The following is a 25823-nucleotide window of genomic DNA, read 5'->3' as shown; positions in this document are numbered from 1 at the left end:
TGTCAGCGCTTGCTGTGAACTGAAACTGGTCACACCAGCACTGAGCCGTTCGGTTCTCTGCAAACGAGTCGCTGCAGTGTGGCTTGGCAGAGAGAAAGTTCTCTGCTCAAAGTCATAAACTGACATGTCATTTCTTGTACAGCCATTTTATCTTCCATTCCTCTTGCTAAAAGCCCTATTTTAATCTGTTCTACCCCAAGTTACTTGCAATGATTGCCCTAGTCCTTTGCCCGGTGACTGCCCTGATTTCTCTATGGAGGAGAGCCAGGGTGTAGGGCTGTCCCTGCAAAAAGTGTCACCCCCTTTGGGAAGGGGTGTCACCCCCATGAGCCCAGCAGGACCCTCCTTGGCCCCCCCTTTCAGTCCTCCTGCAGCTCAGTGGGTGGGTTTGCAGCCTGTGCAACCAGAGGAAGATTTTTGCAAATGGGGAGGGGGACAGGTTGACCTGGCAGCATCTCGGCAGGACGGCGGCTGGACCCGCACTGTGGGGCTGCTCTGACCCACGGCGTGTGAGATGCTGCCTCCTGCTAACAGGGGCGTCCTCAGGCTCTTGGTGCTGAGACACCATTTTGCTCCGGTTTAGACTAAGGGAAATAATAAAATACAAGACGAGCAGGCTGTGTGGAAGATCCTCCAGCTGCCGAAGAGCACTGTTTCCTACCCAGATCCGCCAAGCCCCACCCATGAGCCCTCCATGGTGAAGGAGATGGCGATGTCCATCCCCAGCCCCTCGTTCCTCCCGCTTCCCACTGGGAGCCGCACGCTCCCCTCGACCCGTCCGTTCAGGCACGGGCTGGGGGCGGCAGATTTGGGGCGAGGGCCGTGGGGAGCCCTGTGCCCTGCAGCGTTGTCGTGGGGGCTGCGAGCCGCGGCGGCAGCGCGTGGGTGTGTGCAGGCAGGGCTGTATATCCAGTCTGGCAAAGGGTGTGCCTGCTCACACGCCGGGGAGCCGAGCCGGGAGCAGGAGCCCTGAGACACCCTCGGCCGGGGGACGTATGGCAAGGAGGGATTCGGGAGATTAACCCCAGCACCAGACGCGTTTGCTGTCGCCTCGTGTCGCGCGCGGTCAGGTGAAGCGCAGCCCCCTCGCCCCCCGCTCCGCTCGCAGCCATGCTTCACTCTCCGCTGAAAACGGCCTTGGCCTACGAGTGTTTCCAAGAACAGGCCAGCTCCACGCTGGCTCTGCCCTCGGACCACAAGCTGAAAACTAAGGGCACGGGCAAACAGCGTGTCCAAGAGCAAGTGATGATGACGGTGAAGCGGCAGAAGCAAAAGTCGTCCGTGTCGTCCAGCGTGGGCCACTCCAACCGAGGTAAAATCCCACCGCGCTCTGGACAGCAAAGGGGTCCCCTCTGGGGACAGAGCAGATGCTGTGGGGTCATTTTGTGGGGTTTTGGTTGTGGGGGACGGATTGGCTCGTGTATCTCCTGGGTGACCCTGGGCAGGGGATGCAGAGTTCTCTTGCGCTGAATGGAAGAGTTAGGACAAGACGCGGGGCTGGATGCATCAGCTCCCCGGTGGAGCTGATCACCTGGGAGTGCCGCACTGCTCCACATCTCTGAGGCTCTCGGACGTTTCAATGTGGCGCTGTTAGCCGTTTGTTCCCTGGCTCTAAAGCTGGAGTAGCTGCCCAACCTTCGCAAATCCTTCCTCTGCAAGTGCCCCCGTGGCTGGAATCCTCCAGCAGCCCTGTCTCCTCCTGGGGATGGCCAAGCTCACAGCGTTGCTGTTCCGAACCAGGGCTCGGCTGCCTCCCGAGCGTTGCGCAGGTGGAGAGCGCGCAGCTCTGCCTGCACACAGGACACGCACCTGAGCTCGGGATTTGCCTCTGAAGCTCCCAGTGTGTCCTCCATTTGCAGGCTGAGAGGTGTGGGAGCCTCCGAGTCACCCCAGTGTGTTAGGAAGGAGATGAGTTAGGAGGGGAGATGCCCTTTTCTTACTTGCCTTGCTTCAGCGGGGATGCTTCACAGCCCCTTCCATTTTGCAGATGGGGACAAAGCGGTGTAGGGATCTGGGCAGCTGGTCCAACCCATGTACTGAGTCTGTGCCATAGAAAACAAGAAATCAGCTGAGTCCCGGAGTGAGATCAAGGCTTGGCAAATGTTTTTCTTTGCTGTCTTTGTGTCTGGAGAAAGCCGATTTGGAGGTAAACCCCGGCTTTCCCCAGCCGGGAGCTGCAAACATAGAGGGCTGTCACAGCCACAGTGCAAAACCTCCTGGTTCTTGGAGGCGCTTTGCCGGCAGCTGCAGTGAGCTCAGCAGCAGCTGAGCTGAGTTCAACAGGAAGGGGAAAACGTGAGGTTTTGGCGAGAGGGGGGTGCTGGGGCTGGGACTGAACCGTTCGGTCACGTCTGGAGCAAGCAGCATGTAGGGAGGTGTTTGCTGGGAAGCTGGGACAGTCTCTGCTGCCTCTTTTGGGGATTACATTTCACCCAGCAGCTTTTCCACACTGGATCATGAGGCTCAATCCAGCACTGAAGTGTCATGGTCCAGACACATGGTTTGGGCTCACTGACCAAGAGAAGCCGGGTGGCACTTGGCTGGGGGTGAAGATTGGAGGTGGGACTCCCATAGGAGCCATCCTGGCCGTAGACATTGCAATCGCTGCGATGGAAGGAACAGAGCGGTTTCGTGGTGGTTGTTGCGTGTGCAGTGACCTGTGATGGACACGGCCAGGAAAAAATCTCTGCTTTCTCTTTTTTTTTGCATGTTTGTGAACACGCACTCCAAGGGACGGGTTGGGGACGGAGCGAGGAGAGCTTTCTTCTGCCACCAAAATAGAAGGCAATGGGAGATGCAAATCTTGTATTTCAGGAGGGTTTATTGCTTAAGGTGTTACAGTGCAAGACTGGACAAAATGAAACACAAAGCAGGATGAGAGGCTCTGGGACAGTGGGCAGAGAGATGTCCCTCACTGTTGCCCATGGGCAGGATGGACAGGAGGCAGAGGGTTCTTATGCTTGGAGAGGATCCCAGGTGAAACCTCTGGGTAAAGAAAAAAGAAAAGCCAATTCCCAAGCTGCCTGTCTTGGCTTGACAAGCGGCAGCTCAACCCCTCCTCCAGCCGCTTTGGGGAAGGTCTGGGGATGGGAATTGCTGGGAAATGTGCAGCTCCGGTTTCTGTGTCCCAGGGAAGCTGAGTCACATCCAGCTCCCAGGAGCTGCCTCCAAACACGGGGCCGAGGCTGCCCCGTTCCCACCACGGGGAGCTTGGCCAGCACGAAGCTCCTGCTGGCTGATTCCCCACGGCGGCTGCTCCCCCCGTGTGTTTCTGGAGGGAATCCCAGATGGGCAACAAATTGCTGTTTATTCTTGGGTTTTTCTCCTGGGCTGGAGCCTGAGAGGATCGGGTTAAGCTTTCAAAGTGGAATGTTGCATTGATTTTTTACTCCCAGTGGTCCAAAGGTTTGCTGAGCGGACCTGATGAGAAGCGCTGATGTTTCCTACAAACAAGCTGTCAGGCGTAGATGTCCACCTGTTTGAATGCTCCTGTGTCCCCCCGTGGTTTCTCAGAGATGCTCCTCAAAGGCAGCACAAGCTGGGGAATCCACAAAGCCCTCTGATAAATGTTCGAGTGCTTTGTTTCCTTTGCACCCAGACACTTTTCTGCATGCGTCTGCTCAGGCGTTGGTCCAGGTCCAGCTGCCTGTTGCTCATTTTGATCTGTGGTTTGGGCAGGAGCCGAAGCACGGCTCAAAGCTTCCCCCAGCTTCAGGAACACGTGTCCCTGTCTGCGTAGGATGGGGAGCATGGACACAGACCCCTCTGGCACTTAGCAGGGATGGGTGTTGTTGTATCCCATAACTGGAGTTTCTTTAGAGGGTCAACAGATGTTTCCTCAATGTCCTGCTAGCTGATGGATATGTATAATTGGTTGGTTACTTGGAGCCCAGCAGATCGAGGTGTTGTGGCCACTCTCTGAAGATCTGGTGTCACCCAACACTTGCACAAGCCACCGCAGGGCAAGGTGATCCATCTGGGCTCAAACCGGTGTGCACTGGGTAGGGCAGTGAGCAGAAACCAGTTGCAAGCTGCACAATCCTGCACCCGTGGTGGGGCCTTTTCCCAGCACAGCAGCTGCAGGCGTTTCCAAGGGTGGCTCCGTTGTTTGGGTTTTGAGTCTGTGGAATCTGCCATCCTTGGGTTTTGGGTCTGTGGGGTCTTCCTAAGGGCATATCTGCCCTTCTCTCCATGGTAACAGGTAACTGGATGGCTCCTTCTGAATCGGCGAGTAATGCACATTTCCAGGGAAAATGCATTTCCGTGGCATGGCAGGAGAAAAGGCCAGGCCAAGCTGAACCAGCTCCTCGTAGCCAACAGCTCAGGTCGGCAAAGTCCTCTGGCTAAAGAAAAGTTTTGTTGGCGACTTGTCGCTGGTTGGTAGGGCAGAGCAGGGAGCAAAGATCTGAGGAAACCCACCTGAGGAGCTTTGTGTCCAGCTGTCTCACGGCTGAGCTGTGATTTAGAGGTTTGCTATTCGGGCTGTGGCTGAGAGGGGAGAAATCCCACCCAGCTCTAATGAGATCCCGCCTAGTTCTAATGGGATCCCACCTAGCTCTAGCGAGATCCAACCTAGCTCTAACGGGGGTCATTACTCTGATGTGAAGGGGAGATTCTAGGGGTAGTAAATCCTTCAAAGACTTTAACCTTCCCCCAGTGTGAGATGATTCAGTGAAAGCCATCTGTTCTTCCACAAATCTTAGATTATTGGGGTAGAAAAAAATACCTAAACCCTTTAGCTCCTAGGCCAGAAGGCAGAAGTGAAGTTGGGTCATTCCTTCAAGAACCTCAACCCCTGGGATTTTACCAACACTTCTCTCCTAGGAGGCATCCGGGCTTTGCTTTGTGCCTCCCACAGGCCCTCTTCTCTTACTATGTTTTTCCTATGTTTAATCATCCTGATTGTTTTAAAGCCGTGCATAGTTTATTATTTAACTCGTCTAGCCTGCACTACCAGTGACTGGTTCTTGTCTTGCCTTTCCCTGCCACGGATTAATATTTATTAACGTGCATCCATTTCCCCAATGCTCCCTGTTAGCTTCACCTGTCCGGCCGAAGCCTTTCACCATTGTGCTTGAAAAATGGCACTTTTAATGAAATTCTCCTCCTTGCCGTCACTCTCTTGGCTTCAAGGGGTGTAAAGTTGCCTTTGAAGAAAGTAAATAATTCATCAAGCGCATTGGGTTAGATGGGAGTCTGGGTTTGCTCTGCAATGATCAACAGCAGCTGTAGAGAGAGGATGAGGATGAGGATGAGGTGGGCAAGTCGTGGGGCTCACAGCAACGAAGTGCAAGATCTTGCGATCCGTACTTCTTGTAGTTAGTTTTTGCCCTTGTGAACTGTCCCACTGAAGTTAAATGAGATTTTAGCTGTGAAGGAAATGCCTCGGAGGAACAGCGATTCGGGGGTGGGAACGAGGGGTCCCTGCGGCAGCAGAGCCAGCGCCATGGTCGTTGCGGGCTGTGCTTCATCTGAGCGACTCTCATCCATGTTTTTCTGCCTCTGCCCCATCTATTATCTACTACTAATACAGTGGGTTTAATTTAATTGACTCTGTGTTTGTCCAAGTGCAAGAGGGCACTTCAGACACCTAAAGAGCTGGTTGGGTGACAACAAATGGAACACAGACATATGGACATAACCAGAAAAAAGCGCCGGGGTGGCATCTCCCCCAAAGAGCATTTACACCCTGTGCCAAAATGTTTTGGTTTGGTTTTTTTTCCAGGAAATAGTCTGCTTTTATCCCAGATTCTCAGGATCTGTGACTAGTTTTTACGGTCTTTACCCTTGAGGTGGTTGAAAAGAGGAATATCCTTCCTCTCCCTGAGGGTGGGGATACACCTCCAGGCTGGCTCTCCAGATGAAACAGAAGTGTCTAAACTTGCAGGACTGAACAAAGACGATGTTTTCTTTAGCCACCTCCATCAGAAAATCCCTGGGTTCTTCCTGGCCTTCAGACTGAGCTCTCCAAGCAATCAACCCCAGTTGTGCGGTGGCAGGAGAAGCACCTTCTCCAACCAGCAAGGCGGCTTCAAAATGCCTTGAACATTTGAGGTTATATATAATTATATATTTATAAACTCTTACATACAAGTTCTTGGAGGTGAAGGGCACTTTTTCAACAATTCAGGAACGTAAACCTGTGTGAACAACTTGGTCTCTTGACTTTGGTCATGTAATGGCAAATTTACACAAGAAAATTAGAGATATGCCTAAAGTGGCTTATTTTTGGTGTCTCCCTGCTCAACCCCAAAGCTTTTAGAGCTGTGCATGGCAGGAATGGACCCTGAGAGGAAAAACATGATTCCCAGGGAGGACTGGTCAGATTGACCTGTGAGTCATGCCCAGAAACCTTCCCTTCCAACTGCTCCCAGTGTCACGAAAATGCTCCCAGGTGCCTGTAGTTACATCATGTTTGCATGGAACAAAAGGTTGATTGCAAGAAGTAATTCCCAGGAAACTGTTATCACGGGATTGTTTTATCTTTGTGCTCAGGACTCTTGTTAGCAGGTAACTCCGTCCCCCAGTGAATCACCTGTCCCAAACTCACCGCTCCAAGCCCTGCCTCGCTTCTGCTCACTTCTGGTTGGACTTGATGGTCTTGGTTGGACTCGATCATCTTGAGGGTCTCTTCCAACCAGAATGATTGTGTGATTCCATGCTGAAGCCCAGCACTAACATCCTGATCTGGAGTTTCATCAACAATCTCAGGGTGGGGAGGGACACAGCTGAGTTTCTCCCATTGCATGTCAATGGCCATTTCCTTGGCTTATCAGCAAGCTCTGTGCTAATTAATATTTATGAAGCAATCAGGGCTGGAGAGATGTTTAGAGGAAACAATGACCAGCAAGTCTCTAGACTGTGGAAAACGAGATCCGCTGGTTTTCTGCACAAGCCTGTGACACTACTCCACTGCTGCTTATTCTGCACGCAGTGATGCTGCCATCCATGCAGTCTCGCTCCTCTCTTGTTGACAACAGAAAGCAAATTTCATTATTAATACCACATCTACGGGAATGATCTTCCTGAGAAAATGCAAGAATTTTTAGCCACGCATCGAATCACCATAACAAGTTCTGGATGCCTGAGGCGAGGCAATAAACTAGATTTATTCCAGGGATCAGTGGCTGTAGGAGACCTGAGTGCCTTCAGGGCCTTTGTGGTCGAGCTTATCCAGTTTATCTAAGAGATGAATCTTATCAAACAGAGAGATTAGGATATTTCTGACATTACCCACCAGTTTAGGTGCATAACTTAAGACAGGTAAGTCCTGATTTTGTACTTCGTTAGACATTCAGAGCTTCCCCTGGAAGCTAATTGGAGTGTAGAGTTTGCACTTCCTCATAACGGAACTTGGGATGCAGCGATTATTGAGCACTTTGGAAAATGAAACTCAAACTCCTTTGGATCATCTGAAGGAGGTTCAGGGAATTCTGGCATGGAAAGAGAATGAATCGCTTCATTTTTTTCTTGTAGTGATGAATGTAGCGTTGAGTAAAATACTTTTAGGAGGGTTCCAAAGATTGCACTGCCAAGGGCTCCTGGTGAAAAACAGCTGGAAGAGCTTTTAGTGGGGCTGAGACAGGTAAATCCAAACGTTCTCAATAAAGCACTGAGAAATAGTAGAAACAGCTGATGGGTTTCCTGGCGATCCAAGATATTTGTGTCTTTACAGAACATATCTGAGATGTAGTCTCACATATCTCCCCAATGCCTCTAAAAAGAATGATGGAGCTTAATACATTTTCAGGAAAAGAAAGTACAAATACACAGACTGATCTTTTAGAGACTGGAAATCGAAATTTAAGGCAGTGCAATTAGGTTTTTTAGTGCTTGACTATTTCAGATCCCCAGGTGTTGAGCAGACCTTGTAATCATTTATGCATCCTGTTGGTTATTTACTGTTTATTGGATTTAGCAAGCCTTGCTCAGGCTGCTCAAGCCGATGTGATTGATAGTATTCAGAGCAGGAAAACCAGACTGGCAAAAGGATCAGGGGTGGGTTTTGCCTTCAGAGATGAGGCAAATTTTATTTACCTTCAAGTCAGAATGTTCCAGATTCAGACCTTCTGGGATGTGAAACACAAAATATCATCCAGCTCCGCTCGCATAGCAAAAACCTAAGGTGTCGCCCCAGTTTCTGACCGTGTCTGCTCTTTTCCACTGCAGATTTTATGGCATCTCATGTTTTTGTGCTGAAAACCTTTAGGGTATTGCTTGTGTTCTGAGGGCTGGAGTTTTTGAGAGCTCTTATGAAACGAACATCTTTGAGTTGCCTGCAATGGCAAGGGCTTGACTTACTGCTTGTCCTTCCTGTGTTCCTTAAGGTTTCTAACTCTATTATTCTTCAGTAACAAGCAGAAAGGATCTGAACTTGCTGGGAAAAGAAGAGCTGTGTCTGAAGGGGTGCCTGCTGGGCCTGATTTCTCCTGCTGACCATGCTTTTTCCATTTTCAGGTTCCATGTATGACGGTTTAGCTGACGGTTATGGCTACGGGACATCCCGAGGCAGCTATTACACCAAAACTCAGACAGGGAACAGCAGCTGGGGATACCCGGTAAGATATTATTTTCTCTGGGAACTGTGACGTATTCTTGAGGTAACCTGTACAGAAAGCACCTTTAGCCGGAGCAGTCATGGAGCAAGGGCACTTCAGAAAATTACCTGAGAGATGACGCGTGGATACCTTAGAAACTAATTAAATGTAGTGGAAGAGGATCAGTCGATCAAGGGTCCTATATCTGTGTTGTATGTGGTTGGGGATTTTAGTGTGGACAAGATTTAGTTTGGGTTTGTGGATTAATATCCCCATGGCACTAGAGGTTTGGGTTCAGACTCTTAGGTCTCAGTTCAAGTTTGGAGCACATCCATTGCTCACCTGGAACCGTTTCCATTTTTGTTTCCATGCACCAAAACTTCTCTGTGAGCAACATTAATGTGGTTGAGTAGTGATGATCGCGGGATTTGCGTCCTCCCTGTGTTGCTGTTCCCAGTCTCAATGCTAGTGCAGATCCTTTTCAGATATTCTCTAAGCTTGGAAAAGAGGTGGTCCATTTCTCCCACAGTGGTTTCCAAAGAAAATATTACAGAATGCCAGAAAAAGCACAGGTGAGATAGTACTTGTCTTTGCCCAGTCTGAGTTTACACATGCCACATAGGTCCTGGTCTTGTCCTTGGTGGCAGACCCTTGGTACACTGGGAACCACTCCTGGCCACCCCAGCATCTACTGGGATAGCTGCTTGTGTTGCCCTTCCACCTCAGACCTGTGTTCTGTTCTTCCTTGGTTTTCATCAACTATGAAGTAGAAAGGAGCAATTCACAGATCTGGGATTTGAATACGAGAAAAAGAAAGGACTCCTTTCAACAACTCTGGAGCTCTAAAGCATCTCCCAGTCAACCGTCAAAGGCTTGAACCAGGAAAGCTGCTTATGTTGGCTTCAAGCACAGAGGCAGATGGTTGAAGCTTTTCCTAGTGGTTGCCCGCTCCTCTGCCTGTTCATGGCAGTTGCGTTCCTGAGCTGCAGAAAGATTTATCTGTTGCCTTTCTTAATGGCCATGGTGTAGTGTGCTTGCTTCAAGGCAGTGATAATGTCACTTTGCTGGGTTTGCATCACTGGGTTTGCTGCCTCCTGAGTGTCCTGTAGGAAAGGCTCGCATGTCTTTGACGTTTTTATTTACAGACTGTCGACTTGTTTCAATGTCCGTTGATGAGCTGGTTAAATCCCAGATGGTGTTTCTGCCTGCTCTAAGACCAAAAGGGTGACTATGGTGGGTCAGAGCAGAGGTCCATCCATCCAAATGTCCTGTCCCCATCACCAAGGCAGTGATGGGCCCCTGCAAAAGGGTCTAAGCGTGGTAAGCAGTCAACAACACAACCTGGAGTGTTTTTGTGGCCATCAGAAATCAGCATCTGAGGGACCTCCTGAGCCAGAGGTGGAGTCTCTGGGCTTCGTAAGTCGAATGTTTGTGATGTTTTGTTTTGATGATGTATCACTGTTTGTCTATTGTGACTCCTGAATGGAGTTTGTTATGCTTTGCCTAAGCAAAACTGCTCTGTAGCATCCATTCCAGTAGTTTCTAGCTGGTTTTTTATTAAAGAGAGAGGAAGCAAAGCCCCAGCTCTGCAGCTGCCCCTCCAGCTCACGCTCATGCTGACAAGGTGCCACTGCAGCCAGCGTTGCTGATGTGAGGGTTCTTGTTTAATTTTGTTCATTCCTGATCTTCTTCCCAGTCATTACGACGTTTGGACAAATGTTAGGGAGTTAGAAATGCCACTAAACTGCTGGGGATTTCAGCCCAGCAGTGAGGTTGGTGTTTTGGTGAACAGTTTGCAAGATGATTGTGAGGATCAGGGCCTCCATCAGACACCACCGAGTACCGTGCACACAGCTGTGCAGGAACTTCTGGTTCACCACGGACTTACAGAATCATGGAATAATTTTGGTTGGAAAAGACCTTTAAGATCATATGTTATTTTCTCTGAGGGGCTCTTCTGACTGAAGAAGAAGGAGAAGACTGAAGGTCTTTCTCCAACCTAAGTGTCTTACAAGCCTCTCATTCTAGAAAATTTTGGTAAAGATCTTCAAGACCTGGGCTTCTTTAGAAAAAAATGACAGGGCCTCGGGAAGGATTCACAGTAAAATTTGTCTTACCTAACTGTGTCTATCTGAAAATCAGACGTTTAGTCTTAACAAGTCGTCTAGACTCCTCCCATGGCCAACAAAGAGAGAGGGATGAGGAGGTGATTCATCTCCCCTATCTTGGAGATCTGTCAGGTCAGGATGAATCAGCCCCTCTGGATGGTTGGATGGTATCTCCTTCCACGGGCGGCTGGATGGAGCAGTCACCCAGCAGGCAGATGACAGCAGTTAGGGGCGATGAGTCCCAAGTGCCATTGGCACATTGGAACATATAACCTCAAGCCTAAATGTGCTTAACAAGCTTAACAGACATCACGCTCCCCAAGGAACCGCCTCCATTTTGCTTCTTCCAGAAAACTATTAAGGGTTTACACACATCCACAGCCAACCTCCAGCTTGGGTTAACTTCAACTTTTGTCTATGGACCTATTTGAAACCTGTGCGGGTTCTGAGCACTTTAAAAAATGTTTCCTACTTGTCATTCCTGGGTTGTAAGGCATGGGAACAAAGATAAAGCAAATCTGGTTTGGAAGACAAAATTGCTGGACTTCTTTTCAGCTGATGCTGTGAATGTTTCTGAGAAGAGTCAAAGTCTTTTGAGATGCACAGGGAAATTCAGATATTTCAGGGAAATGACCCAGTATAATATTCAGAAAAATTACTTTTAATGCCTCTGGAGTTCAAAGGGTGTAACAAGCAATCCGTGCCCGTACTGCTGCTCCACAGCACCTGCAACTTAGGCACTGCTCTTATCGGTGCGTTGCCTTAGCTAGTGACTCTAAATGACATCTTCATAGCAAGAAAGTATGTCGTTTACCCTGTCTCACCCACAGCTCTTAAAAGCTATTATTCCTGACTTAGTCCGTCTGGTTTTATGTCTTCTTGGAAACCTCAAGCTTTTTGCTTCTGGGTTTTCTTCCTGATTTAAGTTATTGATGTTCAAATATTAGAGCGAAAGAAATTACAGACGTGGAGAAAAAGCTCTCTCTGGCTCAGTCCACACTTCTGACTAAAACCTTTTATTTACCCTTTCTTAGAGACTATTTTCTGCTTATTCCTATTGTGAAGTGCCTTGTTCGTAGCATCACTGTAACCAGCACTGCAACGAGCACTGGCTCATGTCCAGTGTAGGTGACACTGGACCCAGTGGGGCCACCCCACGTCCCCACCTCAGCAGAGCTGCAGTTGCCTGTGACATTTCCTTGGCTCACATGTCAGGAGTGGCTCATCCTTCAGGGATAGTGTCCCTGGTCCCATTGCACGGTGACCGCGGTGGGACGCAGTAACAGCCGCGTTAGTGACCGCAAACCTCCCTGTGTTAGGTGATCTTTCAGTCCAGGTGCTGTTCAGCCCAGAAGACCCTTAGGGACATTTGTCACCCTACTGACAATGTGAGTTGTGAGTGGCCGCCCGTTCCCAAAGCCACCCGACCGCAGGAGCCGGCTACGCCGTGTCCTGACGCAAGTCCTGAGCAGTGCCTGAGGTCCCACAGGAGGTGCGGTGGTGGCCACAATTTACACAGACAAACATGAGGGAGGTTTGAGCAAGCTAAACTGGGCATCTGGAGCAGCGCCGTCATGGCAGGAGAATCCTCAGCACGAGCTGCGCCCTCAACTCTGGCACCCTCATACCTCTGGCACACCCTGGTACAACCCTGGCACACCTCTGTGGACAAAAACCAGAAATGGGATCTGCTTAACACTGGGTTCAAATCGTAGAATCACAGAATGTCTTGAGTTGGAAGGGACCCACAAGGATCATCAAGTCCAACTCCGAAGCCACTGTCACAGCCTGGTGGCCCATGGGTGGCAGCAGGTCTGCTCTTCACCCCAAGTGCGCAGCCAAATCCCCAACACCGCGGGAAGGCAGCACACAGAGCCGGGACACGCGCTGTCAGCACAGACCCTCTGAGGCTCCACTCACGTCTGCAGCAGGTCCAGCCCTGCGAGGGGGCCAGGGGTGTCCCATGTCTGTCTTGGCACTGTTGGGATGATGCAGACTCAGGACAAAGATGCAGAATCAGGACCAGATGCAGAATCAGGACCAGATGCAGAGTCAGGACAAAGATGCAGAATGAGAACCAGGTGCAGAATCAGATGCAGAATCAGAACGAGATGTAGAATCAGGACAAAGATGCAGAGTCAGGACAAAGATGCAGAATGAGAAACAGATGCAGAATCAGAATGAGACGCAGAATCAGGACCAGATGCAGGAGCACCCCCAACCTCCCTGTGCTGCTGCTCTCACAAGAAGGAAACACATCGGCATGATTTGGGTAGAAGCTGCAGCATGTCCTCCCCAAGCACTGCCCTGAACAAGGTCCCTGTCACACTGGGTGTGTGTCGATAGGGTCACAGGCACATCTCGGGCGTTCTGTCTCCATCGGGTAGGGCAGATCATCATCCCCACAGAGCTGACCACAACCTGCGGCTTGTAACGTTCCCAAGAGCAGCTCAGCTCCCAGACCAAAGGGTATTTGGCACGTCTCCTGCTGCTGCCATTAAAGCAGGTAACTGAGGTGGGTCCTGGCACATGAGAACTGGGGACCAGCGGCCACTGGGCCACCAGTGCTCCCCACTGCTCTCCTCAGGCATCACCACGGGGGTCTCGGGCTCCGTGCTGCACTGGCCACCCAGCTTGGTTTCTGTAGCGATTATTTCTGTTATGACACTAACGAAAAACATGCACTTCGGGGATCCCTCTGCACTAGAGACTGTATGTAGATTCTTAAACAAATTTTCTCTGTGGGAGAAAGTTGCAGAGCCTTCTCTCCCAAATATATTATCTGCATGAGAGGTGTTTGCCATGAGACATGCAGCCCGGTGCCCTTCGAACAGGTGGGAACGGTTCCTGCTGCCCCTGGCTGTCTTTGCCTCTGTGGACAAAACCCTCTCCTTGTCAGTGGGAGCTTTGTTCCATAAGGATTTCAGGGCAAAATTTGTTATTTCCTGTGATGATACATTCAAGTTAAAAAAAAGAAAAGGATGGTTTGGGCAACCTTACCAAAGAAAATAAGGATTGATAGTTGTTGCACATCGTTGCTTGGACAGACCCTGGTGAGATTTTGCAAGAGACTTCATGGTTTAGGGCAGCAAGTTGGACAGAACAAACTGAACCATAAAGACCTAAATCTCAGCTGCATAAAGAACCAGATGAAAAAGCATACGGAAAGGCAGCACCCAGGAGAGGTGGGAAAGAGCATTTCAGAAATAGATAAACAATACATTTGCTGGTTTTGCATTTTTTTTTTTTTCTGCCTGCAACGGAGTGTGTAGCAGGCGGCAGCTGAAGCATTTCGCAAGCAGCACGGAGAGTTTTCCCCACCCATCACTCAGGGTGGGACGCTGTCAGGTTGCATCGCCTGTGCTTTGCCCTCCAGCCTGGGAGAAACCTGCTCCTGACGTGTTTATACGGAGCCCTTCACTTCTTTCTGTCTGCTGCTCTAGAAACAAACAAATTGCAAGGGAAAAAATGAGAGCCAGGTAATGAACTGATCGCGTCCTTAGATGCAGAAGTCAGAAACACCCAGTTATCTGGGAGGGCCTTGACGTGGAAAGGCAGAGCTGAGATTGAAGCGCGATTCCCGTGGCTGCTGTGCCTGGCTCTGCGCTTCTGCTGCTCTGGAAAGCGTTGGGGGGAGAGACTTTGAAACAAAAGGGTTTATAGAAAAAAAAAAAGACAGAAAAAGGCTCATGATCAATGACTGGGTTAAAGCCATTTTGACTTTCTAGCACCAGTTTTGTTCCAGTTGAAATAAGAGGTTAAAGACACTTATTTACCTGGCTTGTGCAACTGTTGAATGTTCCAATTGATGATCCCATGTTGCAGGCTGAGAACTGGTGACCCACAAATGCTTATTAATGTAAAGACAGGTCTTTGCTGGTGCTGGGGAAGGGAAGCACTTAGTCCTTGGGCCTGATAGGGACACTGACATGCTATCAGTGCTCATCTTTCCTCCCCTCCTCATTTTAATATGAATGAACGGCTCCCAAGGCTTGGCCCCAAACATACAGACTCATTTCGCGATAGGGGGGAGAAGTTCAGGCTAAAACTCAGGCTGTTGCTGTTTCCCGGCTGCACGTGAGCATCCTCGTGCACCCTACAAGCACACACGACTGTGGATGCTCGATGGCATCTGGCTCAGAGACCTACCAGGTTGTCCCAACCTCTCAGGTCCCATGGGGAGAAGTCTTGGTGACAACCTGTGCTCTTCTGAACTGGTTCCAGATGAGGTTTCAAGGCAAGAGATGGATTTTTTCTTTTCCGTAATGCCATTCTGCATAGGGAGAGCTCACTCTACACACATAATGACATCAGCAAAAGTGACAAGAGTGTTGTCAAGTGGCTGTTCAAACCACAGGCTACGTAACAGCATCGCCTTCACCCTCAGAGGTGCTGTCTCTCTGCAGACAGCAGAATGCCTTGCTGTGCATCCTCGCTGATCGCTGCATCCAGCCAAGAGATAACAACCCGTTCCCTGGGCTGCGTTTCCTCCGGTGTCAGAAGTGAAGGTCTCCCACTTAGCTTGGTGAACATCTGAAATGAGGACAGAGGTTTTAGCCAGAGAAAGCTGCTCTTAGGGCACGGACACGGCACTTTTCTGAGATCAAGAAGCGATCAGGTCAGCTACGTCTGTGCAAGGATTCGTGGAGTATTTGGCAAGCAGGGCTGAAATGCGCTGAAGCTGGCAGGAGACTCCTCATCGGTTCGGAGGCTTTGAATCAGGCTCCTGCTGCAAAGAGGAATTCTAAGATACCAATTAGGTCGGTGCCACTTGAAAGAGATTAAAATGGGCTCAGCCAAGCATCTGGTAGAATCAGCAATAAAAGTCATGCACTGACTTTGGTAATGAGCTTCACATCACACGGGAACTATTTTCCCATGAGTTTGCAAAAGGCTTCCCCGCCCTGCCAGGACCTGCACCGACTTGCAGCCCAGGGCTCCCTGTGTTGCAGAAAGACGTCTTTCCACACAGGCAGTCGCTTTGCTTCGCCCATCTCAGGGCTGGCAAGAAAGAGGACTATGCTATATGCCACTATAAAACACAGCAGGGAATACAGAATTGATAATTCTATATTTATAAACACAGACTCACGCCTTCCCTCGCCCGTTCTGCTGGCGGAGAGCCCGTTGTGAGTCCGCTGGAAAGCAAACAATAGCTTTAGATAAATGACAAGTTAGTTCTTCCCTGGTTAGTTGAGTTGGTTTCGGCAAATGCCCAGGGGCTCCACGGCTCTGCCAAGCTTCTGGCAGCCCCAAAAAATAATCCCGGTTTATACTGAGTCATAAAGAAAAACGGCAGAGCTCACATCTAACAAGCTGCTGCTCTGTCCTCCAGCCGCTGCCAGCAGCGAGCCCTGGGAACGTGTTCCCCGCTCCACCGAGCAGCGAAGTCCAGCCTGAAACGTTCTGCTGCTTCCCTAATGAACTGAGGGTTTCTGAACCCAGGAAAACAAATTAAAAATGAGGATGATATCACCCTTAGAAGAACATACTCATCTGCTGTGGGGTAGATCATGAAGGAGGTTGTAGCATGGAGGGTGTTGGGCTCTTCCTTCAAGTAAGAAGTGTTAGGATGAAATGGCCTCAAGTTGCGCCAGGGGAGGTTGAGGTTGGATCTGGGGAACAATTTCTTCCCCAAAGGGCTGTGGGGCACTGGAACAGGCTGCCCAGGGCAGTGGTGGAGTCACCATCCCTGGAGGGGTTGGACAGACGGAGATGAGGTTCTCAGGGACATGGGGCAGTGCCAGGGCTGGGGAACGGTTGGACTCCATGATCTTGAGGGACTTTCCAACCAAAATGATTCTGTGATTCTATGACTCAATGAAAGGTCACTTTGCTGTCACTGCACCCAAAGCACAACCAGGATGGAGGGCACCTCTGTGCGTGGCCATCCTGGAATTTCCAACGGGCTTGTCCTGCTGCCAGGGGAACTCCTGAGACTCCTCTCACTTACCCATGTGCCTTGTCCTTGCTCTTCTTATCACATGAAAGTTCTTCTTCCAAAGCCCTGGGAGCTCTGCAGGATGCACCAAACCTGTTACCTGCTGTGCTGCAGTACTAACAGGTTTTTTCTGTGTCCTCTGGAGTAAATGCAAAGAGAATTTGCTCCCCTTTTCTCCCCTTCCAGCAATTCACCTGTTTAGATGCAAACGTGCAGAACGAAAGTATGAAAACTACTTCAGACTGGTGCTCAAATGATGGAGCAATCTGGTTATTGTAGCTGGACTGAAGGGCTTTTTGTTCTCCAGGTGGCACGTGTGCTCAATAACCACTTTTAGAGTTTTCAGCCATTACCTGTGCAACTCTCTGGGATGCAGCAGAGAGGATTCACCGCATTCCTGAAGATCAGTTTGTTAATGGAAATATTTGACTTAATTAATTAACGTAATGACATTTCCGTGAAGTGTTGGAGACAGGAATGATGGGACAGAGCAGTGGGACTCAGGGCAAGCCTGCAGAAGATACCAATTTCTGTCATGGGTGTTCCTACGTTAGGAAATATGGATTTTTTTTTTAATTGCATGGACTATTGCGGCAGGCACAGACTTTTCACACCTTGTGCCTTGAACCTTCGTGAAAATAATAAGGTGCCAGCGTTCACTTTTTTCTCCCAGACCAAGGGATCCTTGGGTGGCTTTTGCAGAAAGAGGCATCCAAAGTGCATCTGCTTAAAGTTAGGTGAGAAAAAAAACCTTGGCCCAACCATGGATGAGCTTTCCCAAGATAAACCAAAGGAGGATGAGGTGGGAAGTTTTATTCTTTAGTTCTTTTTGTGCCCATTTGCTATATGTCTTGGAGATCTGCTTGCTAATGTCCTGAGAGGGGAGGATGCAGTGGAAAAACTCAGTATCATGGAGCAAACAGCACTAAAAGAGCTTTATTTATTTTCCTTTCTGGAGTACACACCTCAGTGACTTGTCTCTCAATTGAATACAACCTGCGGGCTTCCAGGTGCCAGCATTCACATCCAGAAAGTTTAATATCGCAAAAGAATATTGGATTCAGTCCTGGTGTACGTGGGGCAAATCTGGAGGGCCTTGGGGGAAGTGGTGAAGACATTTAGAACTGGCAGCAAGCCAGCTAAAGCCATTTTCTTGATTGATTAATTGCAGTTGTGTTTTTTTGCTGTCTTTTATTCTTGTTTTTTTTCTTCCTGGTTTAGTAATCTGAATTCTTATTGTATATACCCCATTGTTCTCAGAACATCCCATTATATGGGCTGATACTACACACCTTGTAACTCATGAACAGATATTAATTGTCTCCACTTGTTTCTTGGCACAATGACATTCAGGAATCCCTTCTTACGGATTTTTCACTGCCTTTACTCCCTTCCTAAGGAACTTATAGATGTAAGTGGAACAAAATAGCATAAGGAAATTACAAATAAATGCAGGTAGTAATGGAAGGTCAGAATGGGGCAACGTTCTCTGTGATGGCAAAGGATGTGCTGTGACTTTTCATGAGATGTAAGGATTTTGGCTCCTGTACTTACAGGTTGGGTTAGACCCCATGTGTTGGAAATAAGTCATTTGCTCTAGTGGCAGGGTCATGTTTGGGCTTTCTGATTTCAAGCTCCTGGACGCCATATCCTATTGACTAAGTGTCCCCAGATATCAGGGGAGGGTTTGGCACCTTTGGAAGGGCTGCGGGTGGGCTCGTTCTGTGCTTGGCACTGTGACGGAGCAGTGATTTAGGGTCCTGCATCTGCCACAGGCACATAAACACCCGCTGATCCGTGAGGACAGTGAGGGATGCAGGACACAATTCAGCTCCTCATGGGCTTGACACCTAAAATTATTCAGCTCTTGTCCCACACAGGTTTGCTGCGATGCTTGAGGTTTAATGTTTCTGTGCGAGGAGGTGGCTTTGCTCTTCCTTCCAGGCTCATGCAGCAAGAACCAGGAGATCAGGCCACCAAGAGGGCTGTAGGAATTCAGCAGCCGCAACGCCCACGCCGGAGTGCGCTTGGCCACGTCAATCTGCAGCTCAACCCTTCCCTAATGTTTTTTTTTTTTTGTCTCCTGTTTTCTCCTTGCCCAGCTGTACAACGGGACCCTGAAGCGGGACGTGGAGAACAGGCGCTACAGCTCATACAGCCAGATGGAGGGCTGGGGCAGCAAGCACTACAGCAAGGCTGTCTGCAGCCCGGCCAGGCCCGGCAGCGACTACTGCTTTGTGCAGAATATCAAGAGCAGCCGGAGCGAGCCCGACCTCTACTGCGAACCGCCCCGGGGCACGCTGAGGAAGACTCAGGTCGGGGGCCGGGCAGAGCACAAGGCAACCTTGAACCGCCAAAGCATCTACAGCAGCTGCAGCACCCAGCAAGGAACTACCAGGACAAGTAAAAAAATGCCAACACGGGCCCTCTCCTGCCCCTCGAGCAACAAGCCCGATGTGGTCTATGCCCAGCCCATGACGAGCTGCAAGCAGGACACGGTTTATGGACAGACTCAGTCCAGCTCCAAGTAAGTGTTCGCCACAGCCGGCTGAATGTGAGTAAATGTAGAGATGTGCTGCGGAGGTTTGTCTATCTGAGCCGGTCACCTGAGCTGCTTTATAGCCGCAGGAGATCTGCTTACGGGTGCACACCGCGCTTAATTGCATCCTGCAGTAGAGTCTTAAGTGGGTCAGATGAGTCACAGTCTTAAAGGGCTTATTTCTTTTCATGGCCCATGGAGGGAAACCAATAAGTCTGTCTCAGTCTAAATATCTCTGCTGCAGCTGTGTGATGTTGGGCAAGATGATCTCCCAGTCTCTATGGTGGTGTTGGCCGACAGCTCCTTTGCAAGGCGAGGGAGGTGAAGAGCAGAAAGGCTGGTGTGCACTCTGGGTCCCTCCCCTGGCTGTCAGTCTGCTCTCATTTGGCAGAAAATCCTTAAAAAAATCAACTGAGGGTCTGATTCAGATCAAAGCTGAGAAACTGCTGAGCGATCGTATTTCTCTCTCTGTCTTTCCATCCATCCCTTGCTTCATCCCCCTGAAAGATTTGGTTCAGGTGCCAGAAAAAAGTGAGCCAGAAATTGGAAAAAAAATAGCCTAACTGGAATAATTGGCCTCGCCAGGGAAGAGGAGGGAACAGAAGGTCTTCAATTCCTTTCTGTCCAGAGCATCCAGCCCCACTGGGGTTAGGAGTTATGCAAGGGTGGAGGATGGTCCTTCACATCTCAGTTAGCATCAGGTCCCTCATTGAGAACATTACCTACAACAACAGGGCGTATAAAATACACCAGTGAGCCCAGACACTCCCAAACTGATTTATCTGTGCGATGCAGCAGAGCTCACAAAAAACCCCAAATTGGTGGGGTTTTGATGGCATTACAGGGATGTTGACTGAAAGCTGCTCTGATGCTGATGGCTGCATTGCCTCCAGCTCTGGAGCACCAACCATCGTCTTGGAAGGGATTTGGTCTGCAGAAACGATAGTCATGGAAGACTATGTTTTTTATGTTTTGAACCGCAAAACTTTGCAGTTCAAGGCTGCGAGGTTCCCTGGGCTGGAGGAGGAGGGTCTGCATATTTCACAGGTGTTCCCAGGGGCTTCTGCAGCACTATTGCTGCATCGCTGTCATATAGGGCTTGCTCTGCACCAACCCAGAAGTTATCATAACTCCCACGTAGACGTGGAACCTTGTCACACAAAGCCTAGAAGCTCCCCAGCTCATTCCTGGTGGTCCCTGGTCCAAAAGAGAATTTGCACACTGCAGGGTGTGAGACTGATTAACCGGGCTCATAGACTTTGTCGTAACTCACACCAAAGGCCTGCGATTGTTGAGCCTTTGACCCAAGACGTGTTGTAGATATAGAGAAAAATCTCCCCTCACAGTCAGCGGTGTGAGCCAGATCATGTCCCTTTTCACATCTGAACATCGATTTCCAGATTTCTCTGGCTGATTCTCTGCTCAGCCTCCCTTGTTTTGTATTGAGCAAGAGAAATATGTCCCAGCTTGTGTATGCCAAGAAATGCCACTTGCTTGTTAGCATGTTGTCATGTGCCCAGTTACTTCATGTTTAACACACGCAAATTAGCCCTGGCCAACCTGGAGCACCGGTGGCATTGCCTTGCTACTCCCAGAAGCTTTGTAATTCCTCTGGAATGGGAAACAAAGACGTTATATAAACTGGAAGTAACTGGTTCCAGGGAATTTCTGACTAAAGAGTATAACAGTGTAGTGGGAGGGATGGTGTAATGTTTAAACATGGGGCTGCAGCTGGTTTACGTCTAGGGAGAATTTTGCTTTTGAGAAGTTAGTCCCAGGCAGGCTCTGTCCAAAGCAAGCCTTGCTCTGCACAGTGCTCGTTGGTCCTGCTTTGGAAAGGTCACTTGAAGAATAATGGCATTTTCTGAAGGGAAGGAGAGCCGCTGTTGTGAGAGGAATGCTCTTGGGCGCTGGATGCCCTGGGGTTAGGGAGGGGCTCCGTTTATCCACTTGTGCTGGCTTGGGGCATGGCTCATCTGGCAGAACTGGTTCTGATGGGGAAACGTCAAGGCTTGGAGCCCTGGTAGGCCCAGCTGGGGCTGTGTCCCCCGAGCAGGTCTGATTTGGCTGGGACACACCCCCAGCTCTGCGTGAACCCCCATGCCGAGCTGGGTTAGTTCGGAGAGTGGTTGGTACAAGCGCTTCTGCTCTTGACTCGAAGGAGATGAGGTTGACAGCACTTGTCCTTATAGTTTTGGAAATATACTAAGAATTTGTCCTCTTAGAAAAAATTACTCATTTGGAAGGCCATTATCCCTGATAATAACGGGCAGGTTGCCGGTAGTCTTGGTCTGGAGTGTGTTTTTGTTGGGCAGGGGCCTTCAGAGATGGGTTAGGACCATATCTGGGCTCTCTTTGATGGGTAGGGCTGTTTCTCGTTGGAGGATTCTGCACTCGGAAAGCTCCATCTTCATTTGGGTAGCCTGATCGTTGCGCTGGGACGGGTTTGCTTGTAGGCATCCCATGATTAACCTCTGCAGGAAGAGGGCTTAGCTGGATAATAGCATTTGAGGCTCTGTTCTTCCTATTCTAGTAGTTCTTCAGGTAGAGTTTTTGCCTTTATAACAAGGATAATTTTGTGTTCAGTTTTCATGCTACAAATCTCCTGTGTAGGTGGACATGTTGTCTGCAGGTTAACAAACTATCTCTGTGAGCAAGGGAAGGGTTAGATGGTTTCCATGCTTTCAGAGGTGACCCGGTGGGGTGACTCCCGTTGCTGTGAGGGTGGTTACAGAGGGACCTGGGACCCGCTGGGTCTGTCTGTGGCACAAAGATGCTCTGAAATGCGGTAACTGTGGGCAGTGTCAGTGCTGGTTCAGGAGTGGTGCTCCTCTGGTGCCCTGTGCTATGGATCTGATCTCCTTGGATGGTGTGAGATAAAAAAGGGGTCACTGGACATTTCAGGTAGCGAGAGTGGTGTGGAGATATCAAAATACTGAACACGCAAGAACTGTCAAACTATCCGTGCTGAACAGTCCCTCTGCATTTGGTCACAAAGTTATTTAATTCCTGGAATTATTCTTGATTGTGTGTTTGCTTCCATTTATTGAACTGGCTTTGACTGTGTAAGACATGGAAGAGCTATCTCTTCGATAATGATCTCTCAGAAGAGTCCTTCCTCTTACAGAAGCAACTCTAGTTGATGAAAGCACCTTTCCTCCAGCTGCCTGATGAGTGGTTTAACATCTAAATGTTTTTATGGGAAAAACCATTATATGTTTCTACGATAAACTAAACTATGATCTAGGGTTTTGCTCACCCCATAGTGTTGGTTCTGGTGATTAAATCTGAGTTTTGCCCTGTTTGTTCAGATCAGGAGGTTAAATAGTACTGACTTGCTTTGAGAAATCTCCTCCTGAAATATTAATATATTCTCTTCCACCATCCCTGTCGTTATTATCCTGCCTCAGTGGGCAGAGAGGGACCTTCTGATGTCCCTTCCAGACACGCTTCTCTATAACCATTCAGGGGCTTAAGCCTTTGTAAGCATTATGTCATCTCTGGAACAACATTTCCAAGCTCAGCACATCTGTCCTGGACTCAGAAGTTCATGGGTTATTCTGGTGGCTCCTGCCTGCAGTTCTCGAGGAGCGACACTCACATTTTGCCACAGTACAGCTCTCTGGAGTGAGTCCTTCTACCTGATCGAGATGGAGGGAGTCCTCTTGGTGTCCAGGGCTCCCTCTTCTCCCCGAAACCCTTCTCCTTTTTGAGCTCTCGTGACATCCCACAGACCTGCAGCCTTTCATCCTGCAAACTTGCAACAACAGTGGGTTCACAGCTGGTGAAGACTGTGCAGATTTGCCCGATTTTAACCATTCCCTCCGAAGGGTGGTACTCGCAGCATGCTCCAAGTGATAGTGTGTCACCTTGAGCTAGCCAGCTTTGAGCTAAATAACCAGTTGCAATTCAGCCCCGTCAGGAAAAAAGTCTCTACATCCTTCCTGGTCATCAGGTAGCGACAATGAGAAGCAGTGAGAAAGGATGCGATGTTTAATGCATCCTAGAAAATTTGAGTTTGTCCTTCCCCAGCTGGAAGCTGAGGTTCAGGGAAACTGTGGCTCCCACCGGCTGGCATTGTATGAGTTGTGCTTGCAGACGTTGCATGTGGAGCTTCGGATCCTGCCTGCACACAGGACTGACAGCCCAGGGCCAGAACAGATCGTGATCCGTGGTGGTTGTGGCTCTGCAATAGTCGGTGCCGGACTCAACTAGTTACATGTGCATCACTTCTCCAGGAGATGCCCACCCCTTCTGCCCCCACAGGGATGCAGCCAGAGGCCAGTGGAGCTGAAATTTGCGGTAAATCAGTGAGTTATCCCTTAACAAAGTCAGTGTCTCTTGGTTGGCTTCAGGGGAAACCCCGGTGTCTGAGCTGGAGACATCACTGAGAGGACAGACCGATCTCACCCCTTGTGAAGGACTCGGGGTATTCTCGTTTGTGAAGATGAAGAGGTGAGCTGGGGTGTCTGCAGACATTTCCCACCTTGAGGGTTGGTGATATAGATCAGGAGCCATTAACGGACACCTACAGTATGTGTTGTCATCTGTAACACCGCATGCACCTTCAGCCTCATTTGAAGATGTGGATGCATTTCCCTTTGGTGTTCTCTGTACACGGGAGAAAGAGCCTAAAACACCCAATTAGAGATCATGTGAAAGCAAGTGTCTCTCAAGGCACCTGGAAATATGTAATATTTTGGTGCTACTCTGTTAAAGGCCTTGAATACCCTGGCTGGCAGCTGCAGAGGAAGCAGTAAAGGCTGGGACAACCCTTTGCATTTTCCACGTGCTCATATTAGTCTATGGTGATGCTCACTTGGCCCCAGCCGAGCTGCAGAAGCCTCTGTGAGCTCTGGCTAAAGCTCAGGGACAGCAAGAGTGTGTCCTGTAACCGTTCAGTCCCAGGCAAGAGTCCAGTGTTTCTGGAAGAACTATAAACAGTGAAACCATAGACAAGTTATTAAAAGAGTCAGAAAAATACTGAGGGTGTTTTCTGATAGATCTTCTCTCTTTTGGGCTAAACCAAAGATCAGTATGAAACCATATGAAAGCAGAACCGCATCTGAAGATAGGCACCATCATTTTGTTTTGTTCTTATTTGGGATAAACTGTCTATAAAAATGACTGGTTCACGGTGCTGGCTCCTTGTGACGTGAATTTGTTTGTGCTGTGCGTTCACATCCCCAGCAATTGCCGTGGAGCTGCATGTGACGCTGTCCTGGCAGGGTCCATGTCACCTCGTGGTGAGGATCCGCTCCTCCCTGGCTCAGTGTCATCTTCCCCGCTATCTACCCACCAAGCGAAGCCTGAGGGGAAGCTCCAGCTGAGCTTTCAATGGCACCAAAACCTTGGTGGACTGTCCCATGGGTGGACACGGCCGCTTGGCATGAAGTCGGCTGTTGGGTTTGCTCAGGTGTTGCCTGACTTTGGCTGGGATGTACTGGACGCTCTGTTTTGAGTGTCGACAGTCTGTTATGAGTGTCTTCACTCTGATTTTGTTAATGAACAATGGAATTTGTTAGAGTTGCCTGGCTTCCTCCTCTCCTGGAAACTTGTAGCCCCAAACCAGGATGGAGACTTAGATGTGATTAAGACAAACCAATCCGCTAATGGAAAGTGAACCAAAGACATTCGTATCAAAGGAGGGAATTTGCCTTTCTGTGATACTGATCCTCGTATTTGTTTCCCTTCCACACCTGAATCTGATCATCTAATTTGTCTCCTGTTGAATCATTTCTAATTGAGGTCTCTCCCTATTCTGATTGCTTCTTTCTTGTGGAAGAAGAACAACAACCTTTGGAGCTCTTCCTACCAGGCACATTGGCCCAGGTTGGAGATGGCCACAGTCCAAGAATTCATCTTGGAGCAGGTTGTTGTTCTCATAGTGTAGATCTGGTTAGAAATATCCCCGAGTGGCTGATGAACAATCTCCCATTAGCACGGGCTTTGCCAGGGTGATTATATTCTCAGCTAGGGGAAATCACTGCTTCTTGGGTGGCATGACCAATCCTGGATGGTGATCCTTTGTGAACTTCTGTTGGTGAGCTGGTAGGGGAAACGGAACCTTCCTCATCTTTTCCCACACAGAACTGGACCTGGATGTCTCATTTTTCCATGCTGAAGGAGGGTTTGGCCCTATTATGGAGTGGACGTGTAGAAAATTGCCTTCCTTGAGTAGCTGGACCAAGTGGACATACTTCTTTCTCATAAAGAGTGCACCCGATTTAGGGATTTTCTCAATTTGGTAAATTAAAAAGAAGAAAAAAAATCACCATGATTACATATGCTGCAGGGCCACTGACCTGGTCTTGTTATTAATATTCCTCCCTCCCCACACTGCCAGCCCAGGTCTGAATTCTCAAAGGAGAAGTCCCTCTGGTGCTACTCATGCTGGATCCATCAGTGTCTCAGCTCTATTGTGCGTCTCAGGAGCGTGAAAAGGACTTCAAGAATATCACAGCATCCTGGATCCAAACCAGAGATTTCTAAGGCTCCATAGTTTTTATTTTAAACTTTGTCTTTCCAGTTTTGCCTTTCCTTGTTGCGAGTGTAATGGAAGTTTCTTGGAGCCAAATTTCGATAGAAGTTCAAACTGATGAAAAATCGTATGATGAATTGATGTTTCATTGTTAGTGTAGAAATTAAAGTGAAATGAGGTTCGTCTAACCTTAGACATCAAATGGTCAAGGTCCAAT

The 25823-nt window shown here is 49.1% G+C and overlaps 1 protein-coding gene across 1 annotated transcript in view; it reads left to right on the top strand.

Moving 5' to 3' along the window:
- The first annotated feature begins 951 nt into the window (after positions 1–951).
- The window catches only part of PKP1 (plakophilin 1), a 47918-nt gene continuing 23046 nt past the window's right edge, over positions 952–25823 (top strand). Inside the window, exons 1-3 of the mRNA XM_065649665.1 lie at positions 952–1312; positions 8458–8558; positions 18689–19113. Coding sequence (XP_065505737.1) covers positions 1111–1312; positions 8458–8558; positions 18689–19113 — 728 coding nt within the window. The 5' untranslated portion in view covers positions 952–1110. The remainder of the gene's footprint in view (positions 1313–8457; positions 8559–18688; positions 19114–25823) is intronic.

This window comes from Caloenas nicobarica, chromosome 21 (assembly GCF_036013445.1).
Source record: "Caloenas nicobarica isolate bCalNic1 chromosome 21, bCalNic1.hap1, whole genome shotgun sequence".
NCBI lineage: Eukaryota > Metazoa > Chordata > Aves > Columbiformes > Columbidae > Caloenas > Caloenas nicobarica.
The sequence above is the reverse complement of the archived record's forward strand: the minus strand, read 5'-3'. Positions and strand labels throughout refer to the sequence as shown.